The 22,883-nt window shown below is 33.5% G+C and overlaps 3 protein-coding genes and 1 pseudogene across 3 annotated transcripts; 3 read left to right on the top strand and 1 right to left on the bottom strand.

Moving 5' to 3' along the window:
• The first annotated feature begins 955 nt into the window (after positions 1-955).
• LOC116033463 (cysteine-rich repeat secretory protein 38-like) lies at positions 956-3,091 on the top strand. The gene is made up of 2 exons (XM_031276206.1): positions 956-1,332; positions 2,467-3,091. The coding sequence occupies exons 1-2, from the start codon at positions 983-985 to the stop codon at positions 2,858-2,860; spliced, it is 744 nt and encodes a 247-aa protein (XP_031132066.1). The 5' UTR covers positions 956-982; the 3' UTR covers positions 2,861-3,091.
• Positions 3,092-5,344: 2,253 nt separating this feature from the next.
• On the top strand, positions 5,345-7,045 carry LOC116033565 (cysteine-rich repeat secretory protein 38-like). The gene is made up of 2 exons (XM_031276317.1): positions 5,345-5,736; positions 6,410-7,045. Exons 1-2 carry the CDS (start codon positions 5,390-5,392, stop codon positions 6,795-6,797), a joined length of 735 nt encoding a protein of 244 aa, XP_031132177.1. The 5' UTR covers positions 5,345-5,389; the 3' UTR covers positions 6,798-7,045.
• A 212-nt stretch (positions 7,046-7,257) lies between these two features.
• On the bottom strand, positions 7,258-7,694 carry LOC116033566 (annotated as a pseudogene).
• A 10,956-nt stretch (positions 7,695-18,650) lies between these two features.
• Positions 18,651-22,637, top strand: LOC116033564 (cysteine-rich repeat secretory protein 38-like). The gene is made up of 2 exons (XM_031276316.1): positions 18,651-19,035; positions 22,105-22,637. Exons 1-2 carry the CDS (start codon positions 18,665-18,667, stop codon positions 22,487-22,489), a joined length of 756 nt encoding a protein of 251 aa, XP_031132176.1. The 5' UTR covers positions 18,651-18,664; the 3' UTR covers positions 22,490-22,637.
• Positions 22,638-22,883: the final 246 nt, after the last annotated feature.

Below are 22,883 nucleotides of genomic sequence, written 5' to 3'. Positions count from 1 at the left end.
CCCCCCCCCCCCCTACAAGCCGAAGCTTGGGCACTTCTCAAGAGCATTCAGTTAACCAACTCGTTGGGGTTCAAGAAGGCTATTTTCGAAGGAGATTCACAAGAGATTATGAATAGAATCCTAGAGAGTTCAGCTCCTCATGACATCGCCGGCAATATAATTCATGCATGCAAACGAGAACTTAAACTTCTCGAAAGATGGAGGATATCTGCCGTACCCCGAGAAGCCAACATATCTGCAGACTTCTTGGCTGGAAAGGCGAGAACCCTCCCTAAGGGTCTCCATGTTGCTAAAGATCCCCCTGAAGGTCTTTTGGACCTCCTAGATAGAGATTGCATGGGCATCCCATCTTGGCGCCTTGTCTGTAATTCTGGCTAAATAGCACTATGTATGGGTTTCCCCCCTCCTAATGAAATAAAAAAAAAAACATTTTTAACATGTCACTTTTAGGCTTAAAGTACAAATAAACCACTGAACTATCTGGAAAACAGCAACTAAGCCATCAAACTCAAATAACTCCCAAATTAAAGTGAGAATAGGAACTGAACGATGGAGCAGATATCAAGTTAAGGGACTTAGATTTACTTTTTTTTTTTTTATCATTATTATTATTATTAAAACCAAACAATATTCACTTCGAATAGATTTTTTACTAAATCATTCGGTTTGATTTGATTTTTAACTGAGTCATTCGGTTTACTAGAATTGTGAACCGTTTTCAGTATATTGCTACGGAACCAAACGGAATTGCCCCCTAGTGAGAATAGCTCATAAATGGTACTTTTGAAAAGAAAAAAGAAATGAAATGCAATTCCATTTGTGACGAACCATTCCAGATGTAAGGCTTTCGTCAGTCACTGACGTACACTGTTGAAAACAATGCTGATCCGTGGATGGAAAAACACTATAAATTTGCATGCATATTCTCCTTCATCATCATCATCAACAACAACTATCTAGCTTAATTAGTGTGCTAACTACCATGGCCTACTCAAAGCTTTTCTCTCTTCTCCCTCTGCTTTCCATTGCTGTCATCCTTGCACTGCACACACCCATGGCGACTGCCCAACTCCGCGCTTTCTGTGCAAACTTTGCAACCTTCCATCCCAATTCCCGCTACGAAAAAAACTTAAACACACTTTTGGGTAATCTCTCCTCCAACACACCACGCAACGGTTATAGCTCCGGCTTCGCCGGTAAATGCACCGACAGAGTCTACGGCCTCGCTCTCTGCCGTGGCGACACCACCACCGAAGAATGCAAGACTTGCGTAGCCGACGCCACCACCAGGATACGTCAACTCTGCCCCAACAACAATGGCGGCATCGTATGGTATATATGTCCACACTTACCTTTATGCCAAAAATTATAACTAGTAATATAATGAAAATGTAATTTTTGTTTTTTATACACGTCACATTTTCAAGAAGCAGCGTGTTGGAGAGGCCCAACAATTCGCCCTCCCTCTGTCCCGCCCAACAAGAACTTACCACGACATACACCTGGTTTTGGACTTAGCCCTTTATGACCGTCCTCCACCTCACCCAAAAGCTATAGCTAGTAGTGCAATTTTTTTTTTTTATACTTGTGTAGCAAGCAACATCATGTTTAGATGGCAATATGCTAGACTCGGCTTTCCAAACCCTTGCAAAACACACACGCACACATATATAAATAGATATGTATGTATCTTTAGTTTCACTTTCTGCCTAGCATATATATACAATTCCCCTAATCACCTGATGTTAGAGTTAACCCTCCACCACCCTACTATACGTCCCACCCAACAAGAACTTACCACCACCACACCTGGTGTTCGACTTAGCCCTTCACTATATTCCATCACGCCCTTCACTATTCATTAGTCAAACAAACTCTTTCTTCAATTCTTTGTTTGTTTTCTTTAGTATTTTTTACTTATTTTTGAATTTGATTTTTGTGTTTAATAATACTTTTAGTGTAGTTTCTAAATATATAAATTTTGTATACTAATACTAAACTTAATATTATGAAAAATTGGATTAAAAATAACCGGTGTGGTAAGTTTCATGATAAATTTTATCTTTTATTTAAGACCATATATATCAAGTTACCTTTGATTACTAATTTTTAATTTATATATTATAAGCCTTCCAAGACCTTCCATGGCAAGCCCTGTTCACTAGACAGGCAAAACCCCGCGAGGCACTCGAGGTCTTTATTTATAGCTAACACAAATATACTATGCTAAGCTCTATGGGTTCACTATAAAAATAGAGCTCATTGGGCTCCGGAGAACCTTTGCTTTGCTTTCAGTCAGGCCTCATTAAGCGAACCAGACACATAAAATGGGACGGAGGGAGTAGCATTTAGGGCCACATTTAGATATCAATATATATGCTTAGACTTGGCTAACCAAACCCTAGCAAAACATATATCTATATGTATGTATCGCCTAACATATTACATATATACATGTTAATTTAGGTACGATAATTGTCTTCTCAAGTACTCGGAGGATGATTTCTTTGGGGAGATTGACAACGTGAATAAGTTCTACATGCAAAACCCGGTAGAGGCGAAGGATCCGAAGGCATTCATGCAGAAAACGAAAGAGCTGTTGACCCGACTGGCGGATAGTGCGGCGCTGCTGAAGAGCTCGTACGCGGCGGAATCGCAGGATATCGGGGGATCGGTGACGGAGTACGCGATGACTCAGTGCACCAGAGATCTCTCCGGCGAGGATTGTAAGAAGTGCCTCTACGACTCCATTGCAGAGCTTCCACAGTGCTGTGGTACTGCCAGAGTGGGAGGGAGAGTTATCGGAGGGAGTTGCTATTTTCGATATGAAACTTATCCTTTTTATAACGGTGCTCATTGAAATTAAATACACACAAGAAAGTATCGGAATAAATGTTACCTCGCTTCTTTAGTATGTTATCTGTATAAATAAAAAGGGCGCCCCTAGTGTAAGAGCTGTCCCTAATATAATCAAGTCTTGAGTCATCAGACTGGGTTATATCACTTTTAATTTGGTCCTTTGACCTCTGTATTTCTACTTTTAATTAATCAAAGAGTTTAAATCTGTTATTGGATTTAATTTGATCTTTAATTATTGAAAAGGTAATTCAATGGGATAGCTCAAGTGTCAAGAGTGTTCTCGCTGTGAGGAAGAATTTCGGGAGAACTCGGAATTGATTCCTATAAGTAACGATATCTCCTGGGTCAGCTCCCGTGCCTCTCGGAACGAACAGGAATTGATCTGGTGGACCTGCATCGTAAGACCCGAAACACCTAGCTCGTGAATTTACAAAACAAAAATTATTGAAATGGTACAAATTATATTGATGACTAAATTAATATTAATAAAAAAAAAAGGAAAATGACATTTTTTCCCTATGTTATGTGCATATAGCACTTTTCCCCCTACGTTATTAAAGTGACAGTTTTCTCCCTTGAAATATTAAATTGACATATTTACTCTTCAAAATAACTATTTCATTTATTTTTCTTCTCCAACAAATTATTACTTATATGCATGAATGATCACGATTCGGTTCGAACCTAACCAAACACTATAGCAATCATATGACTCATTGGATTCTCTTTGAGCCTTCTTTGGCCTCCCTCGTGGCCTTCCGGTGTGGGTGTATTTACCTTATTCCCAACAAAACTCAACCTACTTCTAGTGTTAAATTTCTTAATGAAATGACAATTTTTCGTACTTGATTAATTACTAATGCTCGATAAGTCATTTTATGGCAATCTAGGCCTAGGGTGACCAAATGAAGTACGTACTTCACTGTTGAGGCTATTAAAAGCATTCATTGATGCACTTACAAGCATTAATTCATGCTCATCTCCTTCACTAATTAATCTTCATTATGCTGCAAGAAATTTCAAATTTAATGACTACACAAGTTGTCACCAAAACTATCAATTTTGTTATTCCCAAATATTCTTTGGTTGAAGTCATTTCGAACTCTTGGGAAGATTGATTCATCTATGACTTTGAAGAAAATGTCATTGACAAATGACAATATTACCCACACTATTTCTCTTTCGATCATATCAAAAGTCCATTACGACCTAGCCTTAGAAACATAAGGTGGTGCATCTGATGTGAAGGTTGCATTCATGTTGACCGTCATGATCTCAATAGTTCAATGTGCAATAACTACCCAAATCGCATCATGTAATGCTGATAAATGTGCATGCATGCGAATCTCCTAGTCTCGACGTTAGAGATTGCATCAACTTCAAAGTCTTGCTATATATGTTGAGTAACTCTTATTGCTATACATTCTTTGTTGCTCAATGATGTCAACATCCACTTCATCCAAGAGTTGTGTTTGTGTAATTTAATTGTTAATTATTGCATAGAACCCCATTTGATCAAGTTTATGTGATTCTTGCGAGTTAAATTGTTCATTAGAGTGGGCTTAACTTAGGGATGGGACCACAAACACACTAGAAGGCACACCACAGGATCGAGTGGATGATTTAGTTGTAACTGTGGAAAACTATGTTGATCCATCAATGGAAACACACTATAAAACGCTGCAATATTTTTTTGGGATTATAATATTTCTATCTATCCAAGAGTTGGGGTTTGTGTAATTTAATTGTTAATTATTGCACCGGACTTGATCAAGTTGTATGAAATTCTTGCGAATTAAATTGTTCATTAAAGTGGACTTTAACTTAGAGATTGGACCACAAACACACTAGAAGGCACACCACAAGATCGAGTGGATGATTTAGTTTTAGTGTGGAAAACTATGTTGATCCATCAAGGGAAACACACTATAAAACGCTGAAATATTTTTTTGGGATTATAATATTTCTATTTATCCAAGAGTTGTGTTTGTGTAATTTAATTGTTAATTATTGCATAGAACCGGACTTGATCAAGTTGTATGAATTCTTGCGAATTAAATTGTTCGTTAGAGTGGGCTTTAACTTAGGGATGGGACCACAAACACATTAGAAGGTGCACCACAAGATCGTGTGGATGATTTAGTTTTAGTGTAGAAAACTATGTTGATCCATCAATGGAAACACACTATAAAACGCTAAAATATTTTTTTGGGATTATAATATTTCTATTCAGCCAAGAGTTGTGTTTGTGTAATTTAATTGTTAATTATTGCATAGAACCGGACTTGATCAAGTTGTATGAAATTCTTGCGAATTAAATTGTTCATTAGAGTGGGCTTTAACTTAGGGATGGGACCACAAACACACTAGAAGGGGCACACCACAAGATCGAGTGGATGATTTAATTTTAGTGTGGAAAACTATGTTGATCCATCAATAGAAACACACTATAAAATGCTGCAATATTTTGGAAAATACTCCCATGCATACTCTCATCATCTAATAGACTATATCTAGCAAGCTAGCTACCATGGCCAACTCAAAGCTTTTCTGTATTCTTCTCCCTCTGCTTTTCATTGCTGCTATGCAGACAGCCATGGCGGCCGACCCTCTCTTCTATAACTGTTCAAGGTTTGGAAACATCCCTCCCAAGTTCGGCCAAGAAAGTAACCTAAAAAGACTTTTGGATAACCTCACCTCCACAACACCAATCAACGGCGGTTTTAGCTCCGCCTCCGCCGGTCAAATAAACTACATAATCTACGGCCTTGCGCTCTGCCGTGGCGACGTCTCCACCACAGACTGCAGGTCTTGCCTAGCCGACGCCAGGACCAGGATACGCCAACTTTGCGGCTACGCCGATGGCGCCATCATATGGTATGTCGTCTCTCTTTATTTATATATATATATATATATATATATATATATATATATATAGTACTAATAAGAGCCAAGGAGAGTTAGGCCTAAAATGGGTAGAAAAAATGGCAGTCAAATTATTTAATCAAATGGATGGTTCAGATGATTTATTTAATCAAATAGATGATTAAGATAATTCAGATTAATATTATTAATAGAGATTACCTAATTTAACCTTACTTTTATGATTATCCGTTAAGTTTTCCGTTAAATATTCTCTTCTCTGTTAATATTCCGTTAACTTTTAACTTACCCATTCATTTTTATAAGAAAGATCTTAGGTTCGAACTTCATCTCAATCAAATTTGACATAATTAAGTTTTTCACTCTATTTACTCTTATTAAATTAAATAAAGAGTTTATTACCAAAATGGTCCATCGACTATTGCGAAATTACCAATTTGGTCCTCAACAATTTTTCTTGACCAATTAAGTCCCTCGACTTTGAAAAATTTAACCAATTTGGTCTTCCGTTGTTTATTTTTCTGTTAAACATCCGTTAAATCAGGACCAAATTGATAATTTTACTATAGTCAAGCAAAATACGATGAGACCAGCACTATCTATACATATGTGAGAAGTAATCTATATCTATTTAATTTTGCCTAACGTAAATTAATATTGCATCTAGGTACGACAATTGTCTAATCAAGTACGCCGAGTATAATTTCTTTGGGAAGATAGACAACGTCAATAAGTTCTACCTGTCGAACACTGAACCCGTGAGTAACCCCAACGTATTCATCCCGACAAGGAACCAGCTAATGAGGCAACTGGCGGCAAAGGCCGCCGGGCAGAATAGCTTTTACGCGGCCGGAGATGCGAACGTCGGGTCGGCGGGATCGATGAAGGTGTACGGCTTGGTTCAGTGCACCAGGGATCTCTCCGGCGAGGATTGTAGGAACTGCCTCAACGGCGCCATTGCGGAGCTCCCACAGTGCTGTGGTCCCCAACAGGGAGGAAGAGTTGTGGGAGGGAGTTGCAGCGTCAGATATGAAATATATGGTTTTTACAATTGAAATGAAATGCAGTGAAGAAACGCTAGCCAGGCCAGCATGTTTAATATGTATGTTATCTATAATAAGGGAAAATAAATATAAATAAAAGGGGCACATGTGTGACTTGTGAGAGTTGTCCCTAATAACCAAGTTTGAGTCCTCGGTATGTGTTATACTCCCTCCGTCCCATTTTACCTGTCTTACTTTTTCTTTTTTGTCCGTCCCAAAATATTGTCCACTTTCTAAAAATGAACATAATTATTCTTTTACTTTCCAATTTTACCCTTTTTAACTTTTATCACAATTGCTCTATACTCATTAATAGCCCATAACCATCCACTCAGATTATTAGACAATACAGGTCCACATACCACAAAGATGAATCTCGTAAAACTAAACAATGGAGTAATTCTCTTCAGAACTTGAAAGTGTCAATATGAACAAGAAACAAAAATCTATCAAAACTAGTAAACCCTCCATCCTAGTTAAACAAGTTGAATCCCATGTCGTCGTTGTTATCTTCCTTTGGTTCTTAGTTGAATCCCATGTCGTCGTTGTTATCTTCCTTTGGTTCTTCCTTCTTTTCCTCGTCGTCGTTGTTATCTTCCTTTGGTTCTTCCTTCTTTTCCTCAGCAGCCGGAGCATTAACGGTTGGGGCAGCACCCCCGGCAGCAACAACAACAGCATTAACGGTTGGGGCAGCACCCCCGGCAGCAACAACAACAGCGCCGCCGCCGCTAGTGCCTACGCTCAAGATGAGATCCCCAATATTCCTCTTCTCACAAAGCTTCGCGAAGAGATTGGACCTTAGTATGACTCCACAGGAACATTAGCCGCCTTCATCGTATCTTAAATCAGCGTCGCCACCATCTCAATCTCCGATTAATTTTGTGAAGTATCAATTCCATCACTCTCTGGAATACCCATAGATCTATTCGTAAACACCACTACTCTATGTTTTTTGTTTTTTTTTCCTTTTCTTTTCGTTTTTTTTATCTTCTTAGAGCAAAGGAAAAGTAGAGATGATGATTTTAATTTATTGAAGAAAACTACAGAGTTCAGATTCAGATGATACGATTTGAGATGAAGGAATTTACTGTAGCAAAATTGTCTCTAAGTACAGGGGCAAAGAGGGAAAACGAGTTAACTTCTTTTTACTTTCTTAAAATTTGTGCCAAAAGCAAATCGGACAGATAATTCGGGACTGAGGGAGTATTAATCTTTACTTTTGGTCGTTTGACCATCGTATCTGTATCTTGACTTTTAATAAATGAGTTTAAATCTATTAGATTTAACCTCCAATTTTGTATATTAATACTAAACTTAATATTATGAAAAATTATATTAAAAATAACTTCAGTCAAGTCTCGTTAAACGAGCCAAACACATAAAATAGGACGAAGGGAGTATATATATATATATATATATATATATATATACATACATATATCTCCAGGTAAAAAACAAGGTGGGATCTCAACCATTGATTAAATTCAGATCAACGGCTCAGAATGTGTGAAATTAAAAAAAAACAAAAACAAAAACAAAAACGTGTGTGGGCTATTTGGTAAACTTATGCAAGCTAATGTATTTTTTTTTTGTACTTCAAGTGCATAATTTTCCTTATTCGAGTGCATATTTTCCTTCTTCAAGTGCATAATTTCTCTTCTACAAGTGTACAGTGATGAGTAAAATGGTGATAGTAAAAAGAGAGTTAAAATGTTGTTCCACTGAGGATTGTGGCTATGGCATGTACTTGTATGAATTGTAAGATTCTAGACATTAAGGTATTGAAATTCAGAAGGATCCAAGCAAACTGAGATTAGGAAAGGGAAAATAAAAGGAAAGCAAATTAAACAAGGAAGTAAACTATTGGTCAGATTAGGGGTATTGCAATCTTGATACTCTAACAACTCTTAGAATTAGGGAAAAATCAATTAACCAAGAGATTATTGGCAATGCACTCAAGCATTAAGTTTAACTACTTTCGTCATATGAATCGAGATTTTATTTGTAGAAGTTAATATGAATTTTATGAAATACTTGAATGCTATTGCAAGATTTATCTCATTGTTTCATATCATAGGGTTTTAAATTAGAAAGACATAATTTGCCATTTTGCAACTTGTTTCTATTTTCCAGCAATTTCGTGTTGTCCTTGATAATTTATGTGCATGTTGATTTCAGAGTAGGCTGATATTTTAAATAAAATGCATGTATAATGTGTAACTCATCTTGGCATTTTGGATATTGGATTAGTTATGTTAGATTGAGCTGTATAATTTCCTATTGGAGATATGTAGATTTTATTTTTATTTTTTACATTTATGTTATCTTTTAGGAGTTTGTGGAGGATCACTTGATGTTGTTGTTGATGGATTCAACCCACACTTATGTTACTGTTGATGGAGTTTGTCAAATGTTGGTGTTTAGCGTTTTTATCACTCCTGTTGAAGGTTAAGATGAGAGGAATTGATGGATTCACCACTTGCTGTTGCTGGAGTTTGTCAAATGTTAGTGTTTAGTATTTTTTTTGATCGCTTGTTGCTTTTGAATACTATGCTCAAATATTAATATATTAGTGAATACTATTGAATGTTACAATTGATTTTTTTCCAATTAAATGTGTACATAGAGTTTATTTGTGATTGCAATACGCATTTTAATACAAAGATTTTTAAATAAGTATAATTAAATGATAATTATAAAAATATAATAATGTAATTATAAATTATTTAGCGATTCTTAATAACTGTCACTAAAATTTTTAAAAATAAATAAAGAAAAATATTTAGCGACACTTAATAACCGCTACTAAAATTTTTATAAATAAATAAATAAAAATATTTAGCGACACTTAATAACTGCCACTAAAATTGAATAAACTAATTAGTTATATTTAGCGGCGGTTAGAAAACTGCCGCTAAATCAAAAGCAAACTACCTTACATTTAGCGGTGGTTACAAAACCGCCGCTAAATGCAATGCTGGTCAAGAATTTCCACATTTGTCTAAAACCGCCTCTAAATCTTTCGCTACACACTATTTAGACACGGTTGAAGAACCGCCTCTAAACAACATAGTGGCGGTGGTAAACCGTACCGCCTCTAAATAATAAATTAACTGCCACCAAATAACCTTTTTGGTGTAGTGTGTGTTCTCCTTTTAATTTGACGAAGAAGGATAAAAAAGTATGTGGTGAACAACTGCAATTATTAAATAGTTTGTATGTTAGAAATATAGCGGAATAATGCGGAAGTGATCAATAATAGTAAATTGAGAATTATAGAAGTTAAATAATAGGGAAAATATATAAATGAAGAAAATTATATAAAATGACAAATGGATTGATTAAATAGGAATATATGTCTCTGTGGGTGCTAAAGACCTTGTGGTCTAGTGGCACCCGGTTTACACTCCCACATGAAAGGAAGTGGGAGGCGACTGTTGATTCTTTGTGCTTCAGTAGGGTGAATAAGAGCTTATTTGAAATAAGCTAGTTCTTTTATATATAGGATTTTGGAATGTGCCTCACAGTCGTGAGGTAGGCCATGAGGCCCATCTGTCTCCTATTTATGCTGCGATTTTCTGCTATTTTACTAGGTTCCCAACCCTTGTTAGTTTCGTCTATTTTTCCTTTTCTCTCTAGATTTCCCTAGCATAGTTTAGATTAATTTTGCATTAGATTATTTAATTTCAAGCTTGAAATCTTATATTGGAGTTGAATTTGTTCTTCATTATTAGTAAAGTTATCTTTTCCCTTTATTTACTTTCTTTTCAGATTTCTTGCAATATTTATGATGATTTATTATTGCTTTGCTTTATTTACTTTTATGATGTATGAGTAGTTAGCTTTTGGGTTTGGATTGGAATTTTATTGCTATTTTTTATGTTAGATTTGTGATTATTGCATAAAGAGGAATGATTGTTTACCTAGGGTTTATGTTTGATTTGGGAATTGAATTCTTCTTGTTATTAATTGATGGCCAGCAATTGTTAGCTTGTTTTGGAGAGAATTTCATCACAACGAAAGTTGGGTGAAAGACTCAAGCCTAACCAATATCAACCCAATTTTCCTACTATGAGAATATGGGTAATTTGGAGACTTATAATACTTTTGTGTTTTAAGAATATGATTGATGCATCACAAAAGTGGGACAATCTTATCATAATTCTTGTTTGTTGATTATGAAAGTAGTTTGAACCTGAATTCTTTAGTTCATTGCCAATAAGCCATTGGTTAATTGTTTTCCCCTAATTCTGAGATTGTTAGTGCATCAAGATAGTAATACCTCTAATCTGAACTCATTCTTTTATCATATAGTTATTTCCCTATTTAATTTGCATTCCTTTTATTTTCCATACTCAGTCATAATTTGCTTGGATCCTTATGAATTCCAATACATTAGTGTCTAGAATCTTACAATTCATACAAGTGCGTGCCATAGTCCCAATCCTTATCGGAACGATATTTTCACCCTCTTTTCTCTAGCACCATTTTACTCATCTAACTTTTTTTTTTAATCTTTATCCTTATTATTTTAAATAAATGACATCATTTACCCATCCCAATTTAAACCATTTTGGCATTTTCCATTATTCTAATTAAAATCCTAATTATGTTTAATGTGCTTAAGCATCATCTATATTATGTACCGCACGATGAACTTCAAGATTCAAGTAGTAATATGTCCATCAACGAAAATTTAAGTGATACCTCTATTGAGATGAAGGAGATTCGCAACAATATTACTACTTCATTATGAGATGTTGGATCATAATTATATATATATATATATATATATATATATATATATATATATATACAAATCTATTTAAATTTTATGAAGATGTCATTTTTATTCTTTATAAATTAATTAATTTATCAAAAAATTAATTTTACTAAACACTTTTAAACATAATCAGCTAGCTTAGCTCTTCAATTTTAGCTTTTAGTTTTTTAAAGTATCAACTACTTTTAAGCTTTTAACTACCATTTCAGCTAGGTTTTTCAAACATAGAAGTACCAATGCCCAATGATTCATTTCTTAGACAACCTAGGGTGAACAAAAAAAAAAGTACATACTTCGGTGTTGAGTCTATTAAAAGCATTAATTGATGCAGTTACATGGGAAAAATTTCACAAAACTTAATAAAACACATGGGAAAAGTCCTATAATATGCCTAAAATTCAAGTTTGCACGAACTATATTCAATGTAAAAAGCAGTTCATATGCAAAAAGTACGTACTTCGGTGTTGAGGCTATTAAAAGCATTAATTGATGCAGCTATAAGGCCCGGTATTATCTTCTCCCAAAAGATTGAATCCTCAAACCCAAAGGTTAGGTATTATCATTTATAGGTTGGGGACATATAGACAAAAAAATAGGCTCGGGATAATATATATTTCATACTTAAAATTTAAATTAAATAGGGAAAAAAAGACTAATATCAATAACTTTAAATAAGATTAACAAGTTTTTAACAATTTTACATACACAATAATAATCATGAAAAAAAATTCTATGTGCTTTCCTAAATGCAAAATAATAAATAATAGTCTAAGTGCCTTCATAAATAAATAATTATAATTTATAAAAAAGATAAATAATTTAAAATCGAGTAACCTTATAAACAATAACATTGTTAACATAATAAATAATAAATAAATTATTATTAAAAATTTATAAAACAACACTTACAAATATATGTGAAGCTAAAAATCTTTTTGACTAAGAGCAAGAAAAATTAAAATAATTCAAAATGCGATAAACATATTCATTAAAAACATATAAAATATAATTACTTATATAAAATAGTTTAAATAGAAAACGGATTATTCAAATTACTTATATAAAATATAATACACATCCGTCCGAACCTGCCCGATGCACAGAACTACCTAAAAAGTCATGAGTTCAATTTTTACAATACCATTTTATTCAAATTTGTCTCACTGCGAGTTTCCCTCGTAACCTAAAATTATTAAAAGAGTTTCGTTAAAACATCTATTCGTAAAATTCTTCTCTTCCTAATGAACTCGAGCTCTGATCTATGTTACAAGTCATCACTACTTTTAGTGCATGCATGTTGGACTTGTTAATGAAATGAATTTATTATTATTTTTTTTGGGAAAATTGAATCTTTAGTCTCTGAATTATACCCAAATTTGACTCAGTCACAGAGTTATAATCGTATTCATTTTTAGTCCCTAAGTAATGAACGAAGTGGCGAATTTGGTCCCCGACCGTTAAAACTGACGGAAAATTTAAAAATTAATTAAAATTTAAAGGGTAAAGTAGGAAATTCACATTTAATTCTCATTTTTATATCAAAACTACTTTCACAACATTATTTTTCACTTCATAGCCACTTTTTTTCAAGATTCTTCAATTCTAAAAGCATCTCAATAACTTTAGTATGACTTGGTAGGAACTTGGCTTTCATATAACAAACTTAAGACTTAGCACTAATAAAGAAACACTTGATTATTGTGTTCAGACGTGTGAAACACACAATCCTAACAATTTTTTATTTTCTTTACTAAGAAACAAAGGAAATCAAACTAGAACTTTTGAGATACAAAATGACGACAATTTTCTCATGTTGTTTTTATGAGAAATTCACCAACGGAATAACTTGAGATTTTTAGTGTGTAAGAATTCTTTCGTATGCAGTAGTTTATTCAATAATCATTTTTAGAAGTTACAAAAGTTTTTAAAATTTTCATAACTAAGTCTTAGCTAGGTTCCTCATTCATTACTTTGGTTTTTAAGAAGACAGGGGAGGTGATGGATATATATAATATAATTTTCATATATTGTCAGGATATACGATTCTTGATTAAGTTACTGCAAAGCTTACGAAAGAATTTTACGTACTAAAAATCTCAAGTAGACCTTGGTGAATTTGTCATAAAAATAACATGGAAATTTGGCATCTTCTTGTATTTCAAAAGTTATGGTTTGATTACCCTTAATGTTTAGTGAGGGAAATCAGAAACTTTTCAGATGGTGTGTTTAATATGCTCGAAGACAATGATCAAATGTTCACTTATTTGTATTGAGTCACAGGTTCCTTATACGAGACTTTTGTTCCTAACAAGTCATACGAGGATGAGGATTATTGAATTGCTTTTGGAATTGAAGAACCTTGAAATAGAATGTTAGGAAGTTGAAAATAATATTGCAAAGGTGGTTTCAATATAAGAAAGTGAATAAAATGTGAATTTCCCACTTTATCCCTCAAATTTTAAATATTTTTAAATTTTTTCGTCAGTTTTAACGATCAGGGATCAAATGCGCCACTTCTCTCATAACTGAGGGACTAAACATGGATGCCGTCATAACTCAGGGACAGAGTAGTCACTACCATTATAATTCAGGGACCAAACACGCCATTTTTCCTATTTTTTAATCTCTATTAATGTATTCGTCAAAAACTATTGTTATTCTTTAAAAGTTATGTGGTTTATGATACGAAGACCTAAAAGAAATTGGTTGAATATTTCAGAATCGGTGGTTGAGTAGAGGAAATATTATTCTCATACTCGAATGATCACAAATTTAATTTTTATCAATATTTGCGACTAAGTTAATTGTATAAGTCTTCATAGTGTAATTTATAACTTCTATGTGATGTGTGAGCCACCTTCGGTCACTATAAAAAAAAAAAGGCTAAATGTGTTGCCTTTTAAATTTGCCCAAGAAGGATAAAAAAGTCTGAGTTGAAGAAGTGCAATTATTTGAAAGTCATTAAGTGACCCAAAAAAAAAGGCTAAATGTGTTCTCCTTTTAATTTGCCGAAGGATAAAAAAGTCTGAGGTCAACAACTGCAATTATTAAATAGTCATTAAGTGAGCAAGTCCAAGGATTCTGGTACTTAGTTACCGCTCTATTTGACAGAGCTTATTTAGGAGTTTAAAGGGCATTTGGTTAGAATGAGAGAATTAAATGGGAAATAAATTGCAATTCTATGGAAAATAAATAATGTAGAAATAAAGTGTTAATTTATTGTAAAAAAAAAAGTGGTAATTTAAATTCTAGTGTTTGGTTTGTAGGAATAGAATTACTAGAAATTTAAATTCTAATGTTTGATATACATGAAAATTGAAAGGGAATAAATAATATAAAGTCTAAAATTTTCATACTTATTATTATTATTATTATTATTATTATTATTATTATTATTCATAAATAACCAAATTCAAATTTTGCTTTTGAAAATTTATGTAACACGCTATTAATAAACCCTAGAATTGCATAACAAAAGCAATAAAATAGATAAGAGAGTTTGAGAAAACATATTTGATTAAAGTTGGCCTACTGATTGACATCCTGTGTTGAGAGTAGAAGAAGAAGAAGACACACTAAAATAAAAAAGAGAGATGTCAAACATCAATTTTAGGTTAAAAAATAGAGGAGTAATTTTGTCTCAAATTTTTTTTTCCTAAAATCCATATATGGAACTGAAATACCAAGGTGGCATTGGATTCTAATTCCATGAAAATGATGGAATTTCAATTTCATAGAATTGCAATTCCCTCCAACCAAATGAAGGAATTTGATTGCATTCGAAATTATGTGAAGTTAGTTGGGAATAGAATTGTAATTCCTTCCAACCAAATGTCCCGTTATAGTTTATTTTAAACTATTAACAAGCTATAAGCTCGACTTGGTAATGTTCCCAAAATAAGCTAATAGCTTAAAATAAAAACTTATTTTGAAACGCAACCTTAGATAGCGTTTCAAAAATAAGCCAGTAGCTTTCTAACTTTTTTTTTTTCATCTTCATCTTTATTATTTTAAATAAATGACATCCTTTACCCTCCCAATTAAAACTCTTTTGGCATTTTCCCTTATCCTAATTATGTTTAATGTGGTTGAGCAGCATCCAAATTATGTACCACGCAATGAACTTCAAGATTCAAGTAGTAATATCTCCATCAACGAAAATTTAAGCGAGACCTCTATTAAGATGAAGAAGATCCGCAACAATATTGTTACTTCATTATGGGATGTTGGATCGTGATTATGCTAATAGTTTAATTTTAAAATGCTAAATTTTAATATATAAACAAATCTATTTAAATTTAAAAATATTTAAATTTTATGATTTTTAGCCTATATACATTTATCAGCTTATCAGAAAGTTTATTTTACCAAATACTTTTAAACATAATTAGCTAGCTTAACAAGTTTTCAGTTTTCAGGCTTTAACTTTTATCTTTTTAGCTTTCAAGTACTTTTAAGTTTTTAACTATCTTTTCAGCTAGGTTTGTCAAACATAGTGGTACGAAAGCCCAATGATTCATTTCTTAGACAACCAAGGGTGACCAATAAAAGTACCTACTTCGGTGTTGAGGCTATTAAAAACATTAATTGATGCAGTTACATGGGAGAAATTTCACAAAACTTAATAAAACACATGGGAAAAGTACTACAATATGCCTAAAATTCAAGTTTGCACTAAACTATATTCAATGTAAGAAGCAGTACATATGCAAAAAGATCACTAAGTCATCAAACTAAATAGGTATCTAAATCTTCAGTCTGACTTGGGATATTCAGTTAGCGTATATAGAGAGAGAAAATTGGATATTTTAATTTTGGCTAAAGTATTATGTCTCACTATAAACTATATTGGATTGTTCATGTCGCACCATGACCTTTAATAACATATATTTCAAGTCATTTACCATTAATTTTTTTTTCATCTAGCATTTTCCAGAGGTTTTCAAATTTCATTAATTTTTATTTTCATCTAACATTGTTCAAGTTTTCAGGTTAGACATGGCTCCGAGTGAGAGTCCATTTGCAAAGATCAGAACATCCGCCAAATATGTTCAATCCAAAATAGCCATGTTTCGACCCGGGCCCCGGGAAGCCTCCGACGAACCCAGAGTGGAACTAGGCATTCGCACTTAGCTACAATAAACAGGAAACAACGAATTCTACTATCGAGATTTGATGGGTGTAGTTTTCGCGGTGGATGGAAAGAAATAGGTGGTAAAACGGAAAGATTTTCGAGTATCGTTTTCAAAGGACGGCAAGGAGGGAATTTGAGCGGTAAGGGAATTAAGCACAAGAGTGTTTAGTGTTTGAAAGCTAACCCAAACATAGTAAGAAAGGTGCATTAAACGTAATGAAAATAAGGAACAAAACGTTGTAAACAATCAATTGGAAAGGAGGATTTGGATCTTGCAACTCATATAGGTATCCTTGATTTCCTAAGATATTAGGCTAGCAACACTTAGATAATGAAAATAAGACAAGGTCACCAACACCACCGCCACTCTCGTGGTCAATGGACTCACTCCTTAGACCGTAATGTCATCCTTGTGATCACTAGGCTAGGAGAGGCATTTTGTCAAACACGTTATGTGCCTCTTATCTTCCACTTCTCCCTTTTCTCAAAGGTGAGAGGGAAATGTGCTAGGCTAGGCTAAGGAGTAACCTTACTCTCGTAAGTGAGACTCCTTCTCCAAACATCTCTCATATAGGTTGATCATTCCCACACAAGAGTCAAAGAAGATCACCATTCATACAATCAAACTCATAATCAAGCAATTGCAAAACCTAATTGATCAATTCAAAGCTCAAGAACATCCATACAACATTGCTCAATCCAAATCCACAAAGATCTACCTAATCACACTTGGAATTGAAAAAGCAAAAGGTAAAAGTAATGACAAGAAATTAAAATGAAGACTTAGCTAGGAATTGAACTTTGAATTTGAACTTGAACTTGAAATTGAACTTTAATCTTGAACTTGAATGTAGATCACAATCTTGCACCAATGGAATTCTTCTCCAATTCTAATCTAAACTAAGAATTGCAATGTGGAGTGATTTGGGAGAGTTCTCTCTAGGCTAATCCTAGAGAGAGAAAGTCTAAAATGATCTAAAACTGAAGTGTGATGGATCCCCTGCAAAATGGCTCAATTCCCTTTTTAAATCTCACCCAACAACTTAAATTTCCGCGATGGACGCACGCTGGACGCGCGTCCACTGAGCGTCCACTGCGCGTCCACGGCGTTTCTGCTGCACAGACTTCAACTTCAGAGAGCTGTTTGGTGGACGCGTGCTGGACGCGCGCGTCCATAGCAAACTGCTGTTCTGCTGCCAAACTTCTGCAAGCATAATTTCGGAACGCTGGCCTGGACGCATGGGTGGACGCGCGTCCACCGAGCGTCCACTGCGCGTCCACTGCAGTCCTGGCCTATTTTTTGCTCCAACTTTGGTTTGTTCTTCACTTATCTGAAATGTTGTTATTTCCTGCCCTTTTTGCACATCTTTTACCTACAAAACAATTAGCCAAGCGTGGAACGGGGTCTAATAGCAATGTCAATCATTCTAACGCAATAAAGGGACAAATCAAACACAAAAGCTTTCAATTGTGCACAAGATGATCCTAAAACAACCTTATAAAGATGGCATCTTTTGCATTTATCAAGATTCGACAACCAAAACAAGGTCTCCTGCGATATTCAACTTTTCGTTTGGATTGGAACTCAAGCTGACTTTTTTTTTTCTTTTTATATAAGTAAAACGATTACATGGCTGCTATGTCATACGCACCACATCAATAAGAAACATGTCAATAAGCAGTAATAAGCACAATATCAGCTGTCATGTCATCGTAGTAACCTAAAAATCTTTAAAAAAAAAAAAAAAAAAAAAGGCCTAATGGTATGTGACTTCACCACTAGCTATAGCTTTTAGGCAAGTGGTGATTGCTTGATCCTAACATTTTTTCTCTCTCTTCCTCTTCTTGCTTTAATCCCATTAGATCTCTCTGGATGATTCTGCATACTATAAATGCTGCAATATTTTGGAAGATACTCCCATATGCATACTCTCATAAACTAATAAACTATATCTATCTACCATGGCCAACTCAAAGCTTTTCTGTCTTCTCCCTCTACTTTTCATCGCTGCCGTCGTCCTTACCACACAGACAGCCATGGCGATTATCATTCCCTCGGTTAACCCTATCGGCTATAACTGTTCAAACTTTAGAAACTACACTATCAATTCCAAATACCCAAATAACGTAGACAAACTTTTGGGTAACCTCGCCTCCGAATCACCAATCAACGACGGTTTTAGCTCCGGCTCTGCCGGTCAATACATAGACAAAGTCTACGGCCTTGCTCTCTGCCGTGGCGACGCCTCCAACACAAGCTGCAAGTCTTGCCTAGATTACGCCAGGACGGCGATACGTCAATTTTGCAGTAACAACCAAAACGGCATCATATGGTATGTCGTCTCTCTATATATATAGAAATATGGGTTCTTGTGCAGTTGTGCGGTTACTTTAGGTGTCTGGTTTTTCTTTTTAAGGTGCATGATTTGTGTGCTTAAAATGTGTCCGTGTTGAAACTTAAAGTGCGCCAACTTAAAGCTTTAGGTGTGTGGTTTTACTTTTTAAGGTGCACTGTTTTTCTTCTTAAGGTGCGTGATTTATATGCTTAAGATGCGTGTCAGTGTTGAAACTTAAGTGGGCCATTTTAAAATTTTAGGTCGGTGATTTATGTTCTTAAAGTGCTTTATTTGTGTTGCTAAGGTACTTAGTTTGTGTACGTGTACCATTTAAAAACTTTAACTGTGTGGTTTGTGTTCTTAGCTTAAAGTGCATGATCTATATGCATTTAAGGTGTTTTGTTTGTGTGCTTAAGGTGCCCAGTTTGTGTACTTATCATTTAAAAATTTTAAGTGTGTGGTTTGTGTTCTTAACTTAAAGTGCGTGGTTTATGTATTTAAAGTGGCACCATTTTAATGCGGATTCTTGTGCAAATCGACTTAACTCTATAAAATATTATGGAGTATATATAAAGATATTTAGCTACAATTCTATTATTACTTTATTTCTTGCAAATTGTGTTGAGTCCACCTGCAACATTGGTTGACTTCTCCTCTTGTGTACTCTATGTATATTTACTTGTGCTTATCAGTGTATAATTTTATATACTCTCTACAAATTGTCCATTATATATAGTACTACATTTATGATATGATATTGATAGAACATAGTAGCTCTATGTATCTGATGTGTATGGCAGTGTGTGAAATTGTATGAGAAGTGTAAGAAATTGCAATTCTAGCTAATAGAGAGAAGATCTATCGCAGAAATCAACTCCTAGAAGCCTTCTTATATTATTGAATAATTTAGAGAGAGTTTGGAGGAATTACGTAAATCTTGGCTTGAGATCAGAGAGGGAAAAAAACCTCTTACTTGTGGGTCAATGGCTTTTATATAAACCCAAAGCATTGACTAACCATCTTTGATCCTGACTCAACTACAAGACAAGGGTATGGAAAGTATTGAGTCAAACTCGAAAAATATTCCTTATCAGATATAAAGTACAGTCCAATACTATATACTCCGTATAATAGTTTTAGAATATTGATTATATTTGTAATTATGTTATAAAGTCTCACGAATTGAGACTCATGATATCTACTATATACTATATATATATATATATACTAATAAGAGCCAAAGAGAGTTAGACCTAAAATGGGTAGAAAAAATGACGGTCAAATTATTTAATCAAATGGATGGTTCAGATTGTTTAGATTTATATTTTTCATTGAGATTTTCTAATTTATCCTTAATTATATGATTATCCGTTAAGTTTTCCGTTAAATATTCTCTTCTCCGTTAATATTCCGTTAACTTTTAACTTACCCATTAATTTTTATAAGAAAGGTCTTAGGTTCAAACGCTATCCCAATCAAATTTGGCATAATTAAGTTTCTCACTCTATTTTACTCTTATTAAATTAAATAAATTAGTAGCTACAACAAAAAATGATACATATGTGTTTCTTTAATTTAGAATTATGTGTCTACAATGCCTTTATTTAAAAAAATAGTTATTATCAAAAAATTAAATTAAATAAGAGAAATAATTTCATTAGTTATATATATTGTCTTTATTTTATCTCATGCAAAGATTCTTTACATTCAAATTTATCAATTGTTATTCATTACATTGTCCATTATCTTATGTTTACAATATTTTGTAATTAAATATCAAAGTTATAATACAAAATAATGTTATATATTTATTTACCAAGTATTTTATTAATACCATGAAAAAAATTAAAAAAAATAATTTGAAGCTAATTATATTAACTACTTGGGGATTTGTTAACAAAGAGAGTACTCAAATAACCCAATAAATTGAAGCGGGATCACTCTATTTTACTCTTATTGAATTAAATAAATTAGTAGTTACAACAAAAAATGATACATGTGGATTTCTTTAATTTAGAATTATGTGTCTATAATGCCTTTATTTAAAAAAAATTTCATTATATATAAATTAAATAAGAAAAATAATTTCATTAGTTATATTGTCTTTATTTTCTCTAATGCAAAGATTCTGTACATTCAAATTCATCAATTGATATTCATTACATTGTCCATTATGTTCTTTTTAGTTTTTACACTATCTTGTAATTAAATATCAAAGTTATAATACAAAATAATGTTACATATTTATTTACAAGGTATTTTATTAATACAATAAAAAAAATAAAAAATAATAGTTTGAAATCAATCAGATTAACTACTTGGGAGATTTGTTGACAATGAAAGTACTCAAATAACCCATTGCAAATTAAAACGAGAAATTAAACTACCTTTTAATATCTTTGGAATACATCATATTTAAAAATTTCAAATTTTTACTAATTTATTTAATCTTTTTCCTTAAACTAGGAATTTCTTTATCCACAATAACTCATTCAACAATAATGGTTGAACCAAATGAACCTCGAGTAGAACACCTAAAGGAAAGTCCATAGCTCCTATATCGTAATCTCATTGCATGACGTTGTCATCTATGCTACCAACAATAACCGAATTGCAAATAACACACTACCAACAAAAAGGAAGAGAACAAATAGTAAAGATGAAGACAATGACAATGTTATTCAAAAGAGAATTAAGAATATTTAAAAAAAATTCAAACTAAAAGTAGTATTTATTTATTAGACTGTCATTTTTAGACCAAATATTTAGACTATCGATTTTACAAAGTTGCAAACATTTATTTTAGTGACAATTATAATGAATTTTTTATATTATCTTGGATTCATATATTTTGAGTTATATATTTAAATAAAACTTTCAATTACCTATGTATAAACTTCTCCTATATAATCTTGTATTAATATACTTTCAAATATTTATTTAAATATAAACATTGGGCATTAACCCATTCGCACAATTCGCGTTTAAAACTAGTATACATATGTGAATGGTAATTTATATCTATTTAATTTTGCCTAACGCATATTAACATTATATTGCATCTAGGTACGACAGTTGTCTTCTTAAGTACTCCGAGTATGATTTCATTGGGAAGATAGACAACGTCAATAAGCTCTACCTGTCGAGCCCATCACCCGTGAGAAACCGGAGGGGGGCATTCCTCCAGAAAAGGGACAACCTGTTGAAGCAACTGGCGGTGAAGGCCGCCGGGCAGAAGAGTTTTTACGCGACCGAAGATGTGAAGTTCGACGAATCGGTGAACATGTACGGCTTGGTTCAGTGCACCAGGGATCTCTCCGGCGAGGATTGTAGGAAATGCCTCAACGGCGCCATTGCGGAGCTCCCAAAGTGCTGTCGTGCCCAACGGGGAGGGAGAGTTATGGGAGGGAGTTGCATAGTCAGATATGAAATATATCCTTTTTACAATTGAAATGAAATGCAGTGAAGAAACGCATGTTTAATATGTATGTTATCTATAAGGGAACATATAATAAATATAAATAAAAGGGGCAGTGTGTGACTTGTGAGAGCTGTCCCTATTCCTTAAGAGCATCCTTATCAATGAAGATATTTCGAGGTTATTGAGAAAATTTTTGTAAGTGTGATTAGGAAAGAGAAAATGGGAGAAGATAAAAAAAAAACAAATCTATACTATTAATAAAAACAATATCCTCAGTTTTAACTTGCCGCCCAAAACAGACCTATAATATTTTGGTGTGCTTAATATTGTAAAATATGTTAATACAATTCCTATTCCTAATTCAATTGTAAATTAAAATAGAATTCCTAATAAAATATATATTCTTCCCTACGTTCGTATTCGT

Source organism: Ipomoea triloba, chromosome 10 (genome assembly GCF_003576645.1).
Source record: "Ipomoea triloba cultivar NCNSP0323 chromosome 10, ASM357664v1".
Taxonomy (NCBI): domain Eukaryota; kingdom Viridiplantae; phylum Streptophyta; class Magnoliopsida; order Solanales; family Convolvulaceae; genus Ipomoea; species Ipomoea triloba.
This window is presented reverse-complemented; position numbering and strand designations above follow the sequence as displayed.